General features: G+C 37.8%; 2 protein-coding genes across 3 annotated transcripts in view; one reads left to right on the top strand and one right to left on the bottom strand.

The window, feature by feature from the left end:
• LOC125772003 (uncharacterized) overlaps nucleotides 1-18,494 on the top strand; it is a 46,004-nt gene that overhangs the window by 26,159 nt on the left and 1,351 nt on the right. For both annotated transcript variants that reach the window (XM_049443277.1, XM_049443276.1), the window contains exons 3-8: nucleotides 11,540-11,663; nucleotides 14,331-14,416; nucleotides 14,564-14,659; nucleotides 14,954-15,016; nucleotides 16,065-16,148; nucleotides 18,249-18,390. In XM_049443277.1, the coding sequence (XP_049299234.1) occupies nucleotides 11,540-11,663; nucleotides 14,331-14,416; nucleotides 14,564-14,659; nucleotides 14,954-15,016; nucleotides 16,065-16,148; nucleotides 18,249-18,390 (595 nt within the window). The remainder of the gene's footprint in view (nucleotides 1-11,539; nucleotides 11,664-14,330; nucleotides 14,417-14,563; nucleotides 14,660-14,953; nucleotides 15,017-16,064; nucleotides 16,149-18,248; nucleotides 18,391-18,494) is intronic.
• Nucleotides 6,563-7,920, bottom strand: LOC125772002 (serine protease SP24D-like). Its single transcript, XM_049443275.1, has 3 exons — nucleotides 7,556-7,920; nucleotides 7,118-7,490; nucleotides 6,563-7,033 (listed from the first exon to the last, which is right to left on the bottom strand). The coding sequence occupies exons 1-3, from the start codon at nucleotides 7,903-7,905 to the stop codon at nucleotides 6,884-6,886; spliced, it is 873 nt and encodes a 290-aa protein (XP_049299232.1). The 5' UTR covers nucleotides 7,906-7,920; the 3' UTR covers nucleotides 6,563-6,883.

Here is an 18,494-nt window from a genome sequence, read left to right on the forward strand (position 1 = left end):
AAACATTACTTGACGTGTAAGCAAAGGTTAACGTAAGTAAAATTAAATTAAATTTAAATCATTACTAACTAATATTATGTTACCTTCAACGACATAACAATTTATTCAAATACGTTGAAATAGATACAACTTAATAGTCAATGGACCTTCATTTTTCCCCACAAAAACTCACAGCACAATTTGAAGCATCCAATCAAACATGGTCAACAATATCAAACCCAGCCGAACAACAAACGATCGCGATTTTGCGCTAACTTCATTACACTTTCAAGTGCTGTGAACATGGTTCGAATAGCCGGAAAGGAAACATAATACAAAGCCGGTTGGAAGCCTGTTTACTTCCACACGCTGCATTGCCGGGACAGAGAATGGGTAACATTTTGTAAAGAAAAAAAAACGCGCCCAGATCGGTGTCACAAAATGATGCGACATTCGTTTCGCTCCCTTTATTTGTGCTTTACGTTATAAGTATCGAAAGTGGATATTTTCAACTGGTCGGGGTTTTGTGGACGAAGAATAGCAGCACCGAATACGCACCATTAGCATAAAGTAGATAGGAAAAGTTTAAGCCAATGGATTTTCTTCTCCCGCACCGAGCCGAGGAGGATTATGTATCCTTCTGATCTCTTCTCAAATTCATAACACGCCAGCGTTGGCAAAAGCGGAAATAAATGCTAGACTGACGGTGGCGCAGAGATTCTCAACGGCTAGGTTCAATAGTTTAATTCTAAGGATCTACTTAAGGTTCAAACCGGGGTGTTAATTGAAATACATGTTAAGCACGGTGTAAGACGAGGATTAGTTTGAGTGCGTAACAGTTGCCGAACGAATTTGACTGCGACGATGCTGTGGTGTGTTTGGGGTGAAATCTTGCGAAACTTGTGGTAAATATCAATTGAGAATGGTTTTTGGAGGAATTAGCATATTTTATCGGTGATGAGAAAATGTTTGGAAGTTAAAATAGAATTACCAATCCTGTAAAATATGAGCGTTGATTATGAATTGATGCTTAGATTTGATATTCTTTACATTAAGCTTTATGAAGTATTTGAAGGGATCAATCGGGGAACAGTTAATAAATATCAAATACCTTCTTATTTCGGTGGTTTTTTAATACTACCTTAACACGTTACCTGCCATGTCAGTTCGTAGTGACTAGATCCGGTGGGTTGGAAATGGACAGCCCATTCCGTAAAGTTCTTTTGAGTCTTCCACATGGACAGAGGAGGCGTGGTAGGCCAAAACTGAAAGGGAACAATATAAATCATGGGATAATGGATTGGAAGACCATGGTGACCATGGTGAATGGCTTAGAGCATTCCTGCAATAAGTAAAAACCGTGAAGCGGTTGTAGTACCGGGAAAGTAAGTAAGTAATGCAAATAGTTTTATTAGTGTGAGGATAATTGCAGTTCCCTTTCTGTATATAAACATTTAGGTAGGATAAGGAAATTGACTGTTGAATAAATAATTATATAATAGAATGATTTATAATTTTCTCTGGAAATTAGTCTTTTAGATACAATCAAAAATGAGAGCCACCGAGCAGCTCTACATTCTGAGGTATTTCATGGAGTAGTTGGCAGAGCAACAGTACCTATTTTGTCATAGCCATATAAGAGAATATCCTGGACAGGGTATTCTCGTCTCGTTTATCAGATTTCGCCGGCTTAAACTTCGACAATTCTTGAGGCTTTGAGTTAGAGAGCTGAAACTATTTTTTTCAGAGTCGCGCCGGAAGAGGGTCGCGAAGATACCGTATTTTGGAGAATACCTGGAGCAAACCAAATTTACTTATCCTGGTGTACACTTGTGGTAAGATTTAAAATATTTTGCATCAGGTGGACAATAAAATATTAAAACTTTTGCGTACATTATCAAGGCAAACCTCAAAATAATGGCCCGAGTGCAATTATCGATTATTAAACAAGAACAGGACTGACTTACCGCTAGGTATTAACATCTTTCCAGTCGTCACGATACTCTTAAGTGTGATGGTAACAAACCCGTCATCCTATCCGTCAAATCCGAAAGAAACTTCCAATCATACCACTTGTAACAGACAAAACAGATATTATAGAGAACTAATATAGTTTCAATACTTTTACTCACATCTCAGAGAAGGACATTGTCCTAACTTCAACATGGGTGAAAAGTAGTTAGCCGATTAAATGATTATTGCACCATTTCATTTGATAACACAAGGCGATACTTTTATCTATCAAATAACGATATAAGTTTATTATAATTTACATTTTATCTAGTGGATAACTTTGGGTGCCACAATACATTCTATTAATTAAGAATTAACTGAAAAGCTAAGGTAATTTAAATTGAGGGGAAAAGAAAAAGTTTGTTTACTGATCGAATTTAAATAGATCTAGAATATCTCGGCTTAAGAAAGAATTTTGAAGGTGAAAACTGAAAGAGAAGGAGAAAATGTGAAATTCACAGGAAATGATGAAAGAATTGAAATTGCCTTTCGTTAAAAACTACACTTTTGAGCTTTCCTAAGAAAAATTTCCATGTCATTACTCTTGTTGATAATATTCCATTCTAAGACAAAATGGTATATTTATAATTTATATGCGTCTAGAGATAGGAAATGTATTATCTGCTGGCTGCACGACTCTGTTTTTCCTATCATTTCACAACTTCCGCTAACGCGATTTACTCATTTTACTTGCTTCAGCCAGCATATCCATTATTGCTTATACTAAATTGTACCATTCCATCTTGAGTTTTTATGCTTTAAATGGTTCCCTCCAAATGGCCACTTCACCAGAAAGCTGAAGTTGCTTTGCCCTATGAAACGATACTTTATCAACCATTCGTTTTGGCAATAACTCAAGATCATCTTCCAATTGATTGGAGTAGCTGAGTCAACAAAGGTTCAACCATGGTAGAAAAAAACGAAATCCTTCCATCTCCTCTGGTCGATAAGGCAACCTTTCCCATACCTGCAACCTACGGTCATCTGTTTTTGCATACGAAACCAGCCATATCCGTGTGAGCACCAAGCGTGAGCGTTTGCTGCTCGCATGACCTAGCGTCGGTCCGTCAGTCAAAGTTGTGTATGGCGTTAGTCATGCCCGTTTGATGTTCTCTATGTTGTGTGGAACGAATAGTAGCTGTTCGGTCTTGTTCCGGGTTGATTTTTCCCATTCGTAACGCTCTACACACCGGCCGGCTCGGGCCGGGCCACTTGTATATGTGAACGCCTAGTAAACAGACACTACGGCAGTTTCATTCATTCGTGCACTGATCCGTAAAGCATAACAGCATAAGCAATAAATTGTGTTTGATGATATTTTCATACTGTAGCTAAGACCGGGTTTTTTGTTTGTTAGTTTCATTCTCTATCACATACAGCACGCACACGCATTGAGACCATTATCCACCATTATCGTTTGACCGGTTCCGTTCGATGATCGCTTCTCGTTCTATACAGCACCAGTGTGTGTTCGAATTCTCACAATCGATGCCATTTTTTTGCTGCAATCGAAAACTCAACCACATGTATTTTGGAAGCTTCCTAAAAAGCTCCTCTTTAATTTGCAAAGCTTCATCTCAACGCCAATACACATCAACGTTACATAATTCATCATCAATCACCGAAACAATTCGTGGCAAGTTTAGCATTCGACGGCTTGGAAAAGTAGATAGCAGGATGTGCGAATTTTCGCCATGCAAAAGATGATGATATTGTTTAAAGCACAGCAAACGAAGCGTTTGTAGCACGAGGGGAAGTGAACCGTTGTACACCGATCGTGAAGTTGAATCAATAACATTAAAGATCTGCTCTGCTGCGGGTAAAGCAATGATGCAAGGAAAGTGCCATAAATAAAGACTACTTGAGGAAGTCAACACATAAACTTTTGCTTCCCTTCTATCTGATACACGCACACAACAGACGCTACCCAAATTCATCTTTTTTTTCCTGCAGGTCGTTATCGTCACCGCGCTCAAGTATCGCACGCACTTTTGCTTCGTTCTCCTTTTCCACAGTTCGTTTGGCTGTTTATCATTTGTTTATGTGAACTTGATTATATCTAGCGTGGCAAACGAAGCAAAATTAATCTTCTGCGTGCGTGAGGAACATTCCTCGTACCTTCGGTAAACCGAAATCACATTCTGTGTGAAGGGTGACTTTGTGGTGAACGGTTACTACACGCTGTACCAACAGTATTAAGCGTACCTCGTACTAACTCGTAAGCTTATTATATTGCTCTTGTGGTCTCTTGTGGTAAAAGTGCTCGTACTCGGTTTCGAACAGTCTGTTTGCATTGTTAGCAAAAACTCTCGCATTGCCTACAGCTACCCACAACCGGTAGAGCTTTTGATGCTAATCGCTGAGCCCCAAAAAAGACTTCTTGTAAGTACAAACAAAGTGTAAATGGATCAAGCAGCTTGGTTGAGTGAATTTGGTTTGTTGATGGTTGTGGAATAAACAAATGCTTCTTTAAAAGAAGTGTATTTCAATTTTATTAACAGCATCACTGAGTGTTTTAGATTCCTTTTTTATGTAGTGCGAGACTTGCAATGTTTTTTAGCTTATAATCTAAAATCTAATTTTGACTGGTAAAGAATGATTCCCAGCGAGCTTTAGCTATTTTAAACATATTCTTCTTGGGGATTCATGATCCGTTTTGAAGATCATTTTATGATTTCTGGTATACTGGATACTTAAATATTTCTTGTAACTCTGGAGAGCGAAAATTTGATTCAATTCACTAACCTGACGTGTCTGACACTAGAGCTCAAGACACTAGGCAATTAGTTCATTTAAATATATATTGATACCTAGTTATGGGCCTAGCCTACCGTTATGGCTTAGAAAGAATATGAAGATTCTAGGAATAAAAATATCAAGCTTTTTCTCGTGTCTCTTCTTAGTGTCATTCCACTGAGGAAGATGAGAACAAGATTCTCTCTCTTGTTGTTAACGATCTCTAAGGTCACGCCGGGCCATTTCTGGCTTACTATACTTGTTTTATCACATAGCTGGACTCACTCCTATCATAGTTGATATCACTCCTTGCTACGGGGGGACACGGTTCGGGAGGGATTTGATAAACCACCGGGACGCCCCAATTTTTATATTCATTTAAATCATATTATTTTATTGGGTGTACCTAAATGTGAGTTTCCAAGTATTTTTTTTCTGAAAAATTGATTGTTTATATTCCTTTTATTTTATTTTTACGGAGACTAAAACACACGTTCATTTTTTGATTACGAATCAAGCATATACGATTTTAAAAAAAAAGAAAAGAAAAAAATGGTCATATTCTAGTAAGAATGTTATACATCAATCGAATAGTGATAGGTCTAGACAATCACCCGTCATATGTAATAATTCTTATACACTATTCTTGAATGACATGTACAGCTACATGTATTTCTATTTAGTCTCATATTTTGGACGTTTTTATTTAAAAGTTTATTTAAAACGAATTTGATGGGTTAGAAGCCGTTCATCATATATCTATCTGAACCCACAATATGCAGTGAATGAATTACTGCGAATGAATATTTTACTGCGGATAAGTGAGAAAGTCTAATTATCACTATTGTTTATAACTATAATTTGTTTAAAAAATAAGATTATTCTTTTATTTAATCGCTCAAAAATGTAACCCCGTCACTAAATTATTATTATTATTAATATTATTATTATTTATTTATTCCGTTGCCACGCGGGTTAACAGAAATGGCTAACTAACTAAAACCTAAACCTAACATTATTCCGAGCCAGGGGAGGAATGGGAAGAGAGTTTGAGAAGGAACCGGAAAGCGGACAAACTAAGTCCGGAAGTCGAACACATGGCACACGGAATTGAATTGACGGATAGCACACACGCCCTACTGAAGTCCTTCTAGTTGGGATCGCAAGAGGTGGACGATTACGAAGGACACGGGAAGAGATGTAAAATGGAATTGATGATAACAGAGTGGGAGCATCGGTATGACCAAGAAGGAGAGAGGCAATGAGGATTGATTGCGCCTGGGAACGGCGAGCTTCGAGCGAGTCAAGACTAAGCAGCTGACACCTGAGTTCATAATCAGGGAGAGGCAAGGTGGAGGAAAGCCCAGCAAATGATTTGCGAACCGCAAACCTGATGAACGATCGCTGCACCCGCTCAATTCGCTCGATATGAGTTCTCGCTAGTGGTGACCAGACTACTGAACAATATTCCAAAATCGATCTGACCAGCAAGCAGTACAAAGCCTTCAAGCAAAGGAGGGTCCGAGAAGTCGCGAGCAATACGTTTGATCAAGCCAAGGATCTGCCAGGCCCTCCCAACCACGGAATTCAATTTGGATATTAAAGGAGAGATTTTTGTCCAACCAGATTCCCAAGTCTTTCACAATGCGTGACTCGATTGACAATCTGGTCGTCAAGAGCATAAGGGTGATTGAAAGGAGATTGAGAGCGGGTAAATGAGATAACATTACCGCGTTCGCAAAAGCGACAATTGCTTAGCATGTAGTGACGGGGTAATAGTCGATGTCAACTAATAAATAGTCCAAAAGTAAAGTAATAAACGATCTCGATCCCGTAATAGTCGACAATTCATATTCATTCATGAATTTATTATATTTTATGCAAACAAAACCATACTCTTGTTTATTCACTTATTCCATATCTAAAAATGTCAAACACCATCCAAGCTCCATTGCAGGAAGTGTACAAAACATGTCCGCACGTGTGCAGCTTGCCAACAACCATCCGTTTCATCTTTCGACCCACATTCACACCCACAGACGTCACACGGCAAATGAATAAATATTTTCCCATCACAATTGTGCTACTGTTTTTTTTTACTCTTCCTCTGCTTCGTTTTGCAAATCATCACAGCGAAAACTCTTCTGCGGCATGACTAATAGCGGCGCATCGCGGACTGAATCCAGGGTACAAAGTCGGACACCTTCGCGTAGCCGTCGGGGCTGCTAGAGCCGCAGTAGTTGATGATGAAGTTAGCAACACCGACAAGCTGATTGTTCAGCACGGCCGGTCCACCCGAATCACCCTGCGTGAGAAGTGGAAAAAGGCGATTTTGAGATGAAGAGCTTCGCTACACTCTCTTTGAGGCGATGAAGAGAACACAACTTACATTACAGGCCCCATTATTAACCGGTGAGGTAAAGCAGATCAGTCCACTAGAGATACCGGTAGCTGCACGGCACTGTTGGTCCGGGATTACGTTGGCACGATTATATCGAAGCAGCGATGAGGTTGGTCCACCCTGATATATACGACCCCAGCCCGAGATAACGATCTCACTGCCTGCTGGAACACTGGTCGTTCGAAGAGCAATCGGTCGGATATAGGCCGAAGTGGGCAGTGCCTGCTGCAACTGCAGTAATGCCACATCGTTCTGGAAGTTACCGTACCGTTCGTGTGGTATCACTCTAGCCACCGCACGCCTTACCCCGCCATTCAAGCTAACAGATCCAGCCAAAACAACGATCGTCGATGCTGGAACACTGTACGATCGGAAATGGTTAGTTAGCAAGAGTGCGCTAGTGGCAAAGATCACCCGATCACTTACAGAACTGCACCATTGTAAACACAGTGTGCCGCGGTCAGTACCCAGCGGCTATCGATCAGCGATCCTCCACAGGTCAGTGCGTTCGAACGCAACAGTGCGACCTGATGGGGGAACTGTCCTTCCGCGGCTACTGATCCACCCACGATACGTGCCCCCTTGTAGAAGGGGCGTCTCACGGAACTGTTCGGTAGAATGTCATTCTGCTCACTTAGGTGAAAGCGTACACCGGACGTAACAGCTAGACAAGCTAGCAACACCATCACCACACGCCGTACACTACTGTCGAGGGCCATTTTGTTGTTGTCGTTGATGCGTCTAGAGTTCAGTTCCACCGGAAGACTAATTTCCATCCCACACACGGGTGGCTTATTTAAGCGGAAGCAACCATTCGCGGTGGCACTTATCGGCACGCTACCCGCTTGTCCATCCATTCGAGTGGACGCAAGTCATCAAAAGCCATCTCTCGCTTCACCCGCCGCGCATCGGCCGCGAACGGAAACGGTGAAGCCCCTCTACACTTTATCTGTACACGCGTCTTGGCGCGTCAAGATTGTAATGTGATGCTTGGCACAGTTGGATGCGTTTACCGCTGACTGATGGACAGAATGTTTTGAACCGCTTCAAGGTGCGAGGTCTCGGTGAAAGTGCTTTCACACACAGAACAAGGACACTTGAGTTGAAGAATAGAAGGATCAGTTGAAGGGCTTAGTACCGTTCTTCGCCAGCGCCTCAATGGGCTATAAATTATTAATGGCCGAAGGCAAGATGATCGATACGGAAGGTATCGACATAGGCCATTAGATAGATTTATGGTGAGGTTTGTATTTTAAATAGATACCCAAATCATTTCAAAGCTAAAAATGCTGTTAAAAAGATTAAAATATGATCTATAGAAGGCGTCCGTAAGTACTCTCAGTAGCTAAAAATATGAATGTTTCAATTTAATTATAGCTATTAGTTTAAGTTAAGGTATCATTCTATTTGCATAACAAGAACATCCTCTACAATCGCTTTTCAGTCCCATTTGGTGTCACTCTAATTACCATTACCAGTTCGTTCGCGTCTGGCCACTCAAATGAATACAGCGGCACATCGTTATTACATTTATGCAACATAATTGCGGACATAAGCTTATTCAGACTTTTCCCGCTGGGACGTTATTTGTTACAAGGGATTAAAACTATTTTTTTTCCAGCGTCAAAGCCCTTTTCGTTCACGATAACGCGAATATCTTTAACACTAGAACTACCTGAACAGTCGTTTTGAGTGAATCTCTTCATTTTCATTACATTTATTTTTGTGGTTATACAGTTCTTAATTAGTTATTGATGATTTTTACGTAACTATTATATAGTAATAACTTAAAAAAAACATAAAAAAATCAAGCTCTTCGAAATTAGTAGCTAATTTAAACAATTTTAAAAACTCTGGAAATGCTTAGTAATTGTAGTGTTAAATGTTAATACATAATTTAAAAAATTGGACTGTTGTTTTGGTTGTTGCAGGAAAAGAGAACCTCGTGTTTCTTTGGGACGTAGTTATCTTTGTTATACGATTTCATACGATTGTATGACATTTTTTTCGGAACTGTTAAAGTCCTAAGGCAATTTTGCGAAAATTATACTGCTGCCTCTTTCATTTATCAACCGATTGTATTTATAAATAATAATTTCCCTATGCTGCAAAGTGATTTTTTTCTTCAAATTTTTAAAGAACTACGAAGCCAGCCTTTTTCACTGAAACGCTTTATTTCTAGCACATTAATTGTACATAATAAAAAACCTAATAGAGTTTATGCATTTTTTATGTCTATTCTATTTTACGGACTGCAATAGCCATTAAAATAAAATCCAGCTTTTCGAAATAATTTACCGATAAAAAGGGCTTTAAACGCTTTAAAAATTTAAATATTTTAATGATAATTTAAAATAATTTTAGTTTTAATGTATTTTAATTTTGTTTCAAAATATAAATTAAACCAAATTTTATGGAATAGATTTTCATATCAGAGAAGTCGTAGGAGAATCGAGAAAGAAGTCATAAATTTTTTTCATGTAGAAACAAATTAACTAATTAAAGAGGAGCAAACAATATTTTGTGATTGAAACAAATGTAAAGGAAATTTTACACAAAATAAGCAATGCGAAGGTTATTCCCCCTTCAGCAACACTAGCTTAGCAACATACAATTCAAGTTCAGGAGAAGAAGAAAAAACATTCCATGTGGCAAGCAACCATTTACCTTTCATTCTCAGAATAAAACGATAAAATGTAATCTGAAGAGCATCTTGTTGAATTTATCAGATATCAATCAACGGTCGTGTTTCATTTCGCCGTTCTTTTTTTCATTGTAAAAACTTTGTCACTATTTACCTTACACTTGACCTGAACTCATTTGCTGCTGCATGCACCTTATGTCTAGGCACGGTTAAAGCCCATAGTGCTTTGGACCGGTTGGTCACATTCGCAAGGTATGCAAATACTTTCATGCCTGACGATAAGATACTGAAACTATAGGGCATACGGATGACAATACCCTCTTGCACTTAACCCCATCATTACGACGCATCCCGCCCCGGGTGTGATACGTTCCCCGATAAGATAAGCTACACGGAGACGCATATCGGACCTGAAGAATAATTGGGAAATTCAGCAGCAAATCTTCTTCATCAAACATAACACAGCGCAACGACCTAAACACATTGGTGGTGTCCCTCAATGGTAGATGGCAAGGCTACAAAGGGTCAGATAGAAGAGTTACCCATCATCTTGATGTTACCGGAAGGTCGCAGTACGTCACAACGGTGTTCTGTTTGACTTAATGCCTTTCCGCGAAACACATCGTACACATCGTTAAACGATGTGCTTATCTAGTTGCTCCAGTTTGTCTTACGGCCTTTCGGACAACTTCCCGATGGTGCTATCAAAAGAAAAGAAACTGAAAAGAAACTCAGAACGTTAAGCTTTTTCTGGGAAGATATTAAAATCTATACACAAACACACACACACAGGCATAAAAACACCGGTGCGACCTTGTAGGGTGGTTTGGGTAAGGTTAACATTGTGTAGCGAAACACAGCCAAACAGCAAAACAGGGAAACACATAATTCGAAAAAGCATTCTTTCCGTTACGTACTAGTTCCGGAAGGTGAAACAAACAGCAAACAAAAAAACGCGCTAAAATTAAGTTTAATTACGTTTGGGATTTAACGGAAGCACTCGGGAATGAAAGTATGAAAATTCGCAATAGAAAGCCTTTCCGCAACTAATCCCCATTTTTGATGGAACGTAAGAAAAAGCCCTGAACCCGAAAATAATTGTGCTAATAAATATTCCGATAAGGCGTAGCACTCAAAAAACAAAAAAACTTTCTACCGTGCATCAAACAAGCTGCCTTTCAAAGGCAGTTCAATATTATCTTGGGAGATGCTTTGTTTTTTTTTCTCCTTAAATTAAATATCCCTTTACGCTGGGGGAAAATTTTCGTAGACAAATTTTATGACACAAAATTGATAAGCCACAGGCGAGTTCCAATAAATATTTGTCTCGCTTACACATTCCTCGAGCGATGGGGCTTATAATTGGAGCTGATTAGACAACCATGTGCCTACGCTACGATTTGATGTTTGATAATTTCACTCAGCAAGGGATTTACTTTCGAGAAGATCATTTGAGCGAACATTCCATTCCACTGAAACTGATTAAGCATGGTTTGGATCGCAGCAGGGATAAGGCTTACATAAAACGGACTGCAAATAAATAGGCAATTAAAATTCGCTCCAAAAACTAATTACATTCCTGCGGGGTTTCATCGCCCTTTCATTATCTGTACGTAACAATTGATTTATTTATATGCTATATATTAATAAATTTGAAAAATTCACTCAGCCTTTTTTTGGCTCAACCATAAAAGACCAACACTGCTCACATCCGTACGAAATTCATGCATATATTTTGTTCTTCTTCTTCGGAATTTTACTTGCAGATCTATTTCAGCATATCCTGCATAACGATGTCGCTGTTTTTACACGAGGAACGCCGGTACTTGCGGGGCGAGGTGGACAAACCGATCGGTGAAAGCTTCCTGGAGCGGGACACCATCTCGGGCGGTATGTATGCAAAGTTATGCAGGGTTTACCAGTCCCTGTAAGCTGCGTTTTTTTATCTTCTTTATCCCACCCGGTAGAAGTTCTTTTGTTTTTGCCCTCCATGTTGTTTAGCGACACAAGCGAAGAAATTGCGTATGAATAAACTGGTGGAAGCTGTGGTGGAGAGAACGGTTCATCAAAGGGAATTTCTTTGATTTCTTTTCGAATGGTTCTACTTTATTGCACGGTACGCTGTGAAAAGTTGTACTGTGTTATTTATGTCGAATTTTATATTTATTTACATATAAACAACATACAAACACTTCTAAATGTAAAATTTTCATATTAACTTAATGATGAATCATGGAAAAAGATGAAAAAAAAAATTAATTAAAATGATATTACTAATTAAAAGTACAACAAAATATTTAAAAAAAATACTGTATTAATTTAAAAAAATAAGGATTAAAGAAGAATATAAAAAAAATACTAAAAATAAAAAGCAACACACACATTTATTTTACTTAACATTCTTAGGCAAACTAAAACAACTAAATCAACAAATCATTTTAGTTGTCTTAATTTCAACAATTTTTAACTTATGAAGGTTAATTGATTTCTTAGTTGAATGCATACATGAAATAATTTTAAAACAAGATAAATTTAAGTGAAATAAAAAGAAAATCTCTCTTATGATTTGTAATTTGCAATTGCATTAGCAATTTTTTCCTCAATTTCCTTTCAGATTCAGATCTTGAATTTTCTTCTGAATTAATCGAAAATATTTTTAACTTATTATTTACATGGATTTATCCTTATTTATCCTTATTAATCCGCCGGCCGGTTAATCCGCCCCCGGATAATCGACGTTCTACTGTACGTTCTAAGCAACAATTTGAAAGTAAATATTTTTTACCACTGAATCAATAGTTATAAACATATGAACTTTAAAGGAAACAGTTTAATCTTTCCTGTTGTAACATTTGATAATGTCCTTGAGTTAGACACCAACGTCAAAAGAAAACATTTGTACTTATTCAAGATCAGTAACAATCCTACTTTTAGATCGTTTTCGTTTTTTTTATTTTCGAAAATAATTTTTTGTACTAAAATAAGTAGTTTGTCTTTGATTGATGAACATTCCGCTAGATGTAGGTACATTTTCTTGCGCTCGGATCTTCACATATTTCATCTTTCCAATCACGTCTACCTTTAACATCGTGATTGCTTGTCAATGGTTCAGACCTTTACGAAAGGGGCTTACAACAACCTCAAGTATTGCGACAAGGTCATATTTTTTTATGTTCACGAAGAACGCCAGCATTGCTCGCAAAAGGCCATATCTTATAAAAAAGAAACAAGTGCATAGCCAGGAACACCAAATGATGTGCAACTCGAAACCATATTGAATCGCCAATTAGCTCATGGAAAATGCATTTCAACAGCCACATCCAATGCAACTGTCACCGGGAACCACAACAAAAAAAATGAACAGAAATGTCCTCACAAATAAGTGGGCAGCGACAAAAAAATGAAAGAGCACCCATCAGCACCTTGTTAATTTTCCAATCATCCTTGTATTTTTATTACCATACTACTGGAACCAAACCCCCTTTTGCATTGCATCAAAATTCAGCACAGCACATTTCCCATTCAGGTTTGTTGCTTGTTACGAAGCTTTTACAATGGAGAGTTCCATCTTCAAACGGATAATTGCCGTTGCATAATTAATGCAGTAGCATGATATGGTACCAGCAGACAAAGTTGTAATTGTACCGCACGACAGCATTGGACGGTGTGGACAACAAAAGATTGTTACAGATCATTTCCTTCATGAAGGTATAACTGTAGAGCACTTTTACACGCAAAGCAATTTGTGTTATGCTACAGTTGGTCGGGAGAACAGTTCACACTGATGCAATCGACTATAAGCGTATACACACTCTTTTGTATGTGTGTGTTTTTTACAACTTGGGGATTAAAACATTGCAAACAGTAAATGCAAATAAAGCACATCGAAGAACATTTTGATAAAGCTTATTGTAATTATTCAAGTTGATTGAGCAAATCCATAAAACGAGCTTTCGCTGCGAGAGTGCAAAACCCGTACGCTCAGTTTAGCACTGTCTGAAGGAGGAATTGCCTGAAGTATGGAAACATTTAAGTAGCAAAAAGTAAATAAAAGACAGCCTGTTGAATTTAGTTGGGTTTAGGTTTTCCTATTCTCTCGTTTATTTGATTTTTATTTATTTCAAAGAAAACCCTCCAATGGAAAACTATTCAAACAAAGGATCTGTTTTTTTTTTGTTTTGCAGTCCAAATTCCTCGAACGCAGCCATTAAACAAACAGCTCTAGTGCTGCTGGAATGTTTATTCTTTCATTTGTTATTCATCACCAGGGAGAAGTGCCTTTTCCAAAGCTTGTCAAAATATTTTTTTATTGCCTTTTCCAGGGATTCATCATTATCATCGATCGGTACAGAGGAATAATGTTAGTGATCGATACGGTTTTTTATGCTTTGTGTTACGCATTTTTGTTCCTTCTTTTGGCTCTGTGTTGGTGCCTCACTGCAACTTAGTTTAAGAAAGATATTTTTTTTTAATACTTATATAAAATATTTTACCACTTCTTTCCACTTAAATGAAGGAATTCCTTCTAACCGTTTGTTAAATTATTGCTCTTTCTAGTAACGGTCAAATTTAATGTGCTGCTGCTCGTCTTCGCCACCCTGGGAGTTCTTTCGTCTGTGCTCGTTTTAATCGGATTAAAAATGGTACGAATCAACAAGCGCACCTTTTTCTTCTGTTCAATGTTTTCGTTTTCGTTTTTAAACATTTGGTTTGTTCTATTGCTGTCTAACCATTAAAGGGATTGGTTTGGCTGTGTTTTTTTAACTCTTCCCTTACCTGCTCGTTTACAGAACAACCGCGGCCTGCTGTTGCCATGGATTGGGGTCATGATAGCGGATCTGCTGGTGGAGTGTGCACATTTTATCTATCTGATTGCCATAGAAACGGTACAGTAAAGAGTTTTTTATTATTTTTTTTAATAGTAACAGGAAAGGATTTTTTTTAATAGTAACGTTTGACCTCACTAATTGACTGTGTAAACCATTGAATGACACAATCTGAACGCATCAATGTCAGAAGTAGTTAAAATTATTGAAACAAGCAATAATGTAGAAGCGACAGAATTTTGTTAGCAAATCTTTTGCTTAAAGTGCAGAAAAATTACTCTACAAATACCAAATACCAGCACTAAAATTGTTTTTTCTTCATTATACTCATGTTTTATCGTGTTTATTTTGCAGCTTAAATTTGAACCACTGACGGCGATGCTATTTACCATCGATTTTTTCATCATGTGTCTTAATGTAAGTATGCCAATATCACGCTGGAAAGGATTTAACATAATAAATAAGCACTGATAATTAATTGGTTCATAGACAATCTGAAAGTATTACATAAAGACGTAAAGTACCAGGCGCCTCCATAGATTTCTATCATTTTGACTATTCTTTCAAGTGTCGTTTAATGTTTTATGAACATGTTAAACCATATCACGGAAAATCAAAAGTATAATAACGGTTATCGAGAAAAAACCTACTGATTACAACTTTTGCATATTATTTTTAGTTAATTTTCATCAACGCTTCAACTACCAAGCGTTTTAAGCGCTTTTTGGTGGCGACTTTACAAACAATTTCAAAGAGCTGGATTGTGATTTAATATTCTTCTAGCTTTAAAAAAGTTCCTCAGCAAATCATTTACCACATGCGATATAATTATAACGAAAAGGTCAAAATCATCAATCAAAATGACTAGTTTGACAGTTTCAGTGTTCTGTGAAGGACTAGGCGTCTCCATAATATATTATCATCTTTATTATATTTGTTCACTTACTATCACATATGGATATGAGTTTCTGAACATATGTTTAATGTTATTAAATGTATCATTCAAATTATCTAATTTCATAGAGACATTATTTTTATTTCTTTGTTCTGTATTTAAATCCAGAATGGAGACGCCAGGTGGTTCATGCATGTGTTAGAAATTATTCAAAGATTTTCAATTTTAAAGTACATAAACCAAAATTTATTAAATAATACTACAACCACAAGCAAATTTCCCACCACACACGGTAACTGTTTCTACTCATAGAAACTCAATTTCATCGTTATCCTCCTCAGGGAGAAAACATGCTAGCCATATGCAAGATTCCTGTTCGCAAATGTTAATTTCTTTCCCACCATTCTGTCGGGTCCAGCAATGAAACTGTATCAAACTGTACCGGTACAAACAACTGCCAAAAGCCTCGAAATCTCACCAATCAAATCAATTCACTGATCTCGTTCCGTTTTATATGTCCCTTAACAAACTACTCATACTCTCGCACCGCTTATGTTGCGTCTTTTACAGATTTACTGTTTGCTGTGCGTGATATCACAGTACCAGGAATATAAAGCAGGGCGTGGACAGGCCGATGACGATTCGTACACTTGCGTAAGTATCTTCTCTACAGCATACCGTCTTCATAATTGCATTTTCCATTAAATCCCTTCCGGTTGGTACCGGGAAGAAGAACGGGGCGGAGAGACCGCAGTGCGATTGATGTCGTATACTAATCGTCAATTTGAACCGAGATGGTTAATTTGCATGTATTTCGAAGCAACCAGCATCCCCAGAAGCGCTTAATTATTCCGTTTGACATCGATTTTACATCTTCAACAGATAACGGCTATTTAGGGTTTTGCTTCCGAGGAAATGTTTAAAATGGTATTGCAATAATTTATTTTATTAATCTTGCCTTAAACCTCAAGCCCAACAAATAAGCTATCTGCGTTTAAAGTAAACCAGACGAAGTATTGTTAAAAAAAATCTTATGCTTATAGTACGACACTAGTGAAGACTTTTTTAAACCAGTTAACATTATTTACACCGTCCGCGTAAATCTTTCTTTTCAAAATGGCCACGTTTGTCAAGATTAAACTGTATTTAACACGTTCCCATATATTCGTGCTTAGTTTGTTCACTAACCTTAAAACACCTTCACGCGACGGCAAAACACTTGCCCGCAACCCTTTACCCTCCTTCCGGCCTTCCGACTATACCCTCACGGGGCCCAACCATTTTCCTTCCGCGGCCCGACCAATAATTCATAACTTCCGCAGTAACAACGGCAATCCGAAAACCGGAGTGTTCCGAGTGTTCAGACCCATTAATCATAATGCGAACAAATAAATTCTGAGGTTTTCAGTACCGAACGACTTGCCTGACCGGCGGCTTTAATCTTTCCGGAACGAAATATGGCAGGAGTTCCGATTTTTCCCTACCAGGGTGATGGAAAAATGGCAACTTGAAGCATTTTTCTTCTCCCGCCACGTTTTCCCATGAATGATTTATCCGAATAGAAAATCCAAAATTGGCTTGATGAGGCTTTAGAAGCAAACAAAAAAATTACATATTTCTTTGCCATACTCACACCGGTGGTTGTGTATTGTATTTGTGGGAGTCAATGTACAGAGTAGTGAGATTTTTTCCGCCCGATTATAATATCCACGAACGAACATGGAAGCGCTTTTTGCAGCCATATCTTGTTTGATTGACGGTGACAAATTAAACGTCACACTGTGTAATCTTTTACGAAATCAAACAATAAAGCATGGTTCACATTACTCTATTCTTGGAAACATTCATTGAGAAGAAAAATGACATTAGTAATTGGAATGAAGATGTGAATATCATATCTGTTTATATGCTAATTGCATTCGAAGATATAACCTAAGAATTCTTTTATTCAATGAAGCTTGTATTTGAATTTCATTTTCTAAAAGCTTCACAGTATCAAAAGTCATGTTTTAGTTCATCGTTGTTGGAAATAAATTGTTGGAAACAGTGTTTAAAAATGATAAAAAAAATTTTTAACGTTCCATGAAAAGTTTTCTTTGAACTTGATTAACGCAAGAACTATAAAGCGATTTAAGCGTTTTTTTAAATGGTGGATAATTTGTAGACAATTTCTTCGATCTGGGATTTAGAAAAAAATAGAGTTCATGCTAGGAAATAATAAATTTTAAATTTAATAAGAAATAATAAAATTAATGCATCAATTAATTTAGAATATCTTAGCTACAAAAAAAAAATTATATGAAAATTAAGCGTTTCGTTCGTTCTAGTGTAAAAATAAATATTACTGCCATATACCATAGAATTTCAATTAAGAAATTATTAAACTACTGCTTTCTAAAACCACTTCTTATTCTAAACAATTCTTCCGCTAGCCGGTGAATAATATTTTAATTGATTTTAACCAGCACCCACCAGTTCAGCCAAGCGAGGAACTATGATTAGCATAAATGTATTCAACAGAAACAAACTGTCTCAGACCGGGGTCCACCAACGGCTTCACCTTGTAGTCCTTTTTAACATCACAAAGCAAAACCCTTTCCTAATCTATGCGTCGGAAGCGTTTGGCTGCTGCAGCTTACATTTTTACAATCAAAACCGTATACAACCCTTTCATCTGATTTTCATTCGGTCGTTTTGTTTTGCCTCTTTCTTGCTTAACACTAAATTCACTGTGAATTCACACAAACGGTACAGCCTACCAACATCCAGTATAGTCCACCGGCGCCCACCTGTCTACCGCAGGGCAAAACGACAACACTCAGCCCGGTGATCTGTCCCCACTCCAACTGTACCCTCATCCCGGAGGAAACGCAGATCAATGGAACGTTCGTGGGAAGTATGCTAAAACCCACCCACCATCCGGTACTGTTCGGTCGAATCTCCTAACGGTGTATCGTTTTTTTTTGTTCTTCTTTGTTTTTTGGTTTCGTTTCATCTCCA

The sequence above is a fragment of the Anopheles funestus genome, chromosome 3RL, assembly GCF_943734845.2.
Source record: "Anopheles funestus chromosome 3RL, idAnoFuneDA-416_04, whole genome shotgun sequence".
Classification (NCBI taxonomy): Eukaryota; Metazoa; Arthropoda; class Insecta; order Diptera; family Culicidae; genus Anopheles; species Anopheles funestus.

What these genes read in the sequence shown, in the direction of transcription:
- LOC125772002 (XM_049443275.1), bottom strand. Translation starts at nt 7,905, where the DNA reads ATGGAAATTAGTCTTCCGGTGGAACTGAACTCTAGACGCATCAACGAC. An exon ending in GTTTACAATGGTGCAGTTCT is followed by an intron (nt 7,491 to 7,555) that starts GTAAGTGATCGG and finishes CCGATCGTACAG; the next exon opens with TGTTCCAGCATCGACGATCG. An exon ending in TTAATAATGGGGCCTGTAAT is followed by an intron (nt 7,034 to 7,117) that starts GTAAGTTGTGTT and finishes CTTCTCACGCAG; the next exon opens with GGTGATTCGGGTGGACCGGC.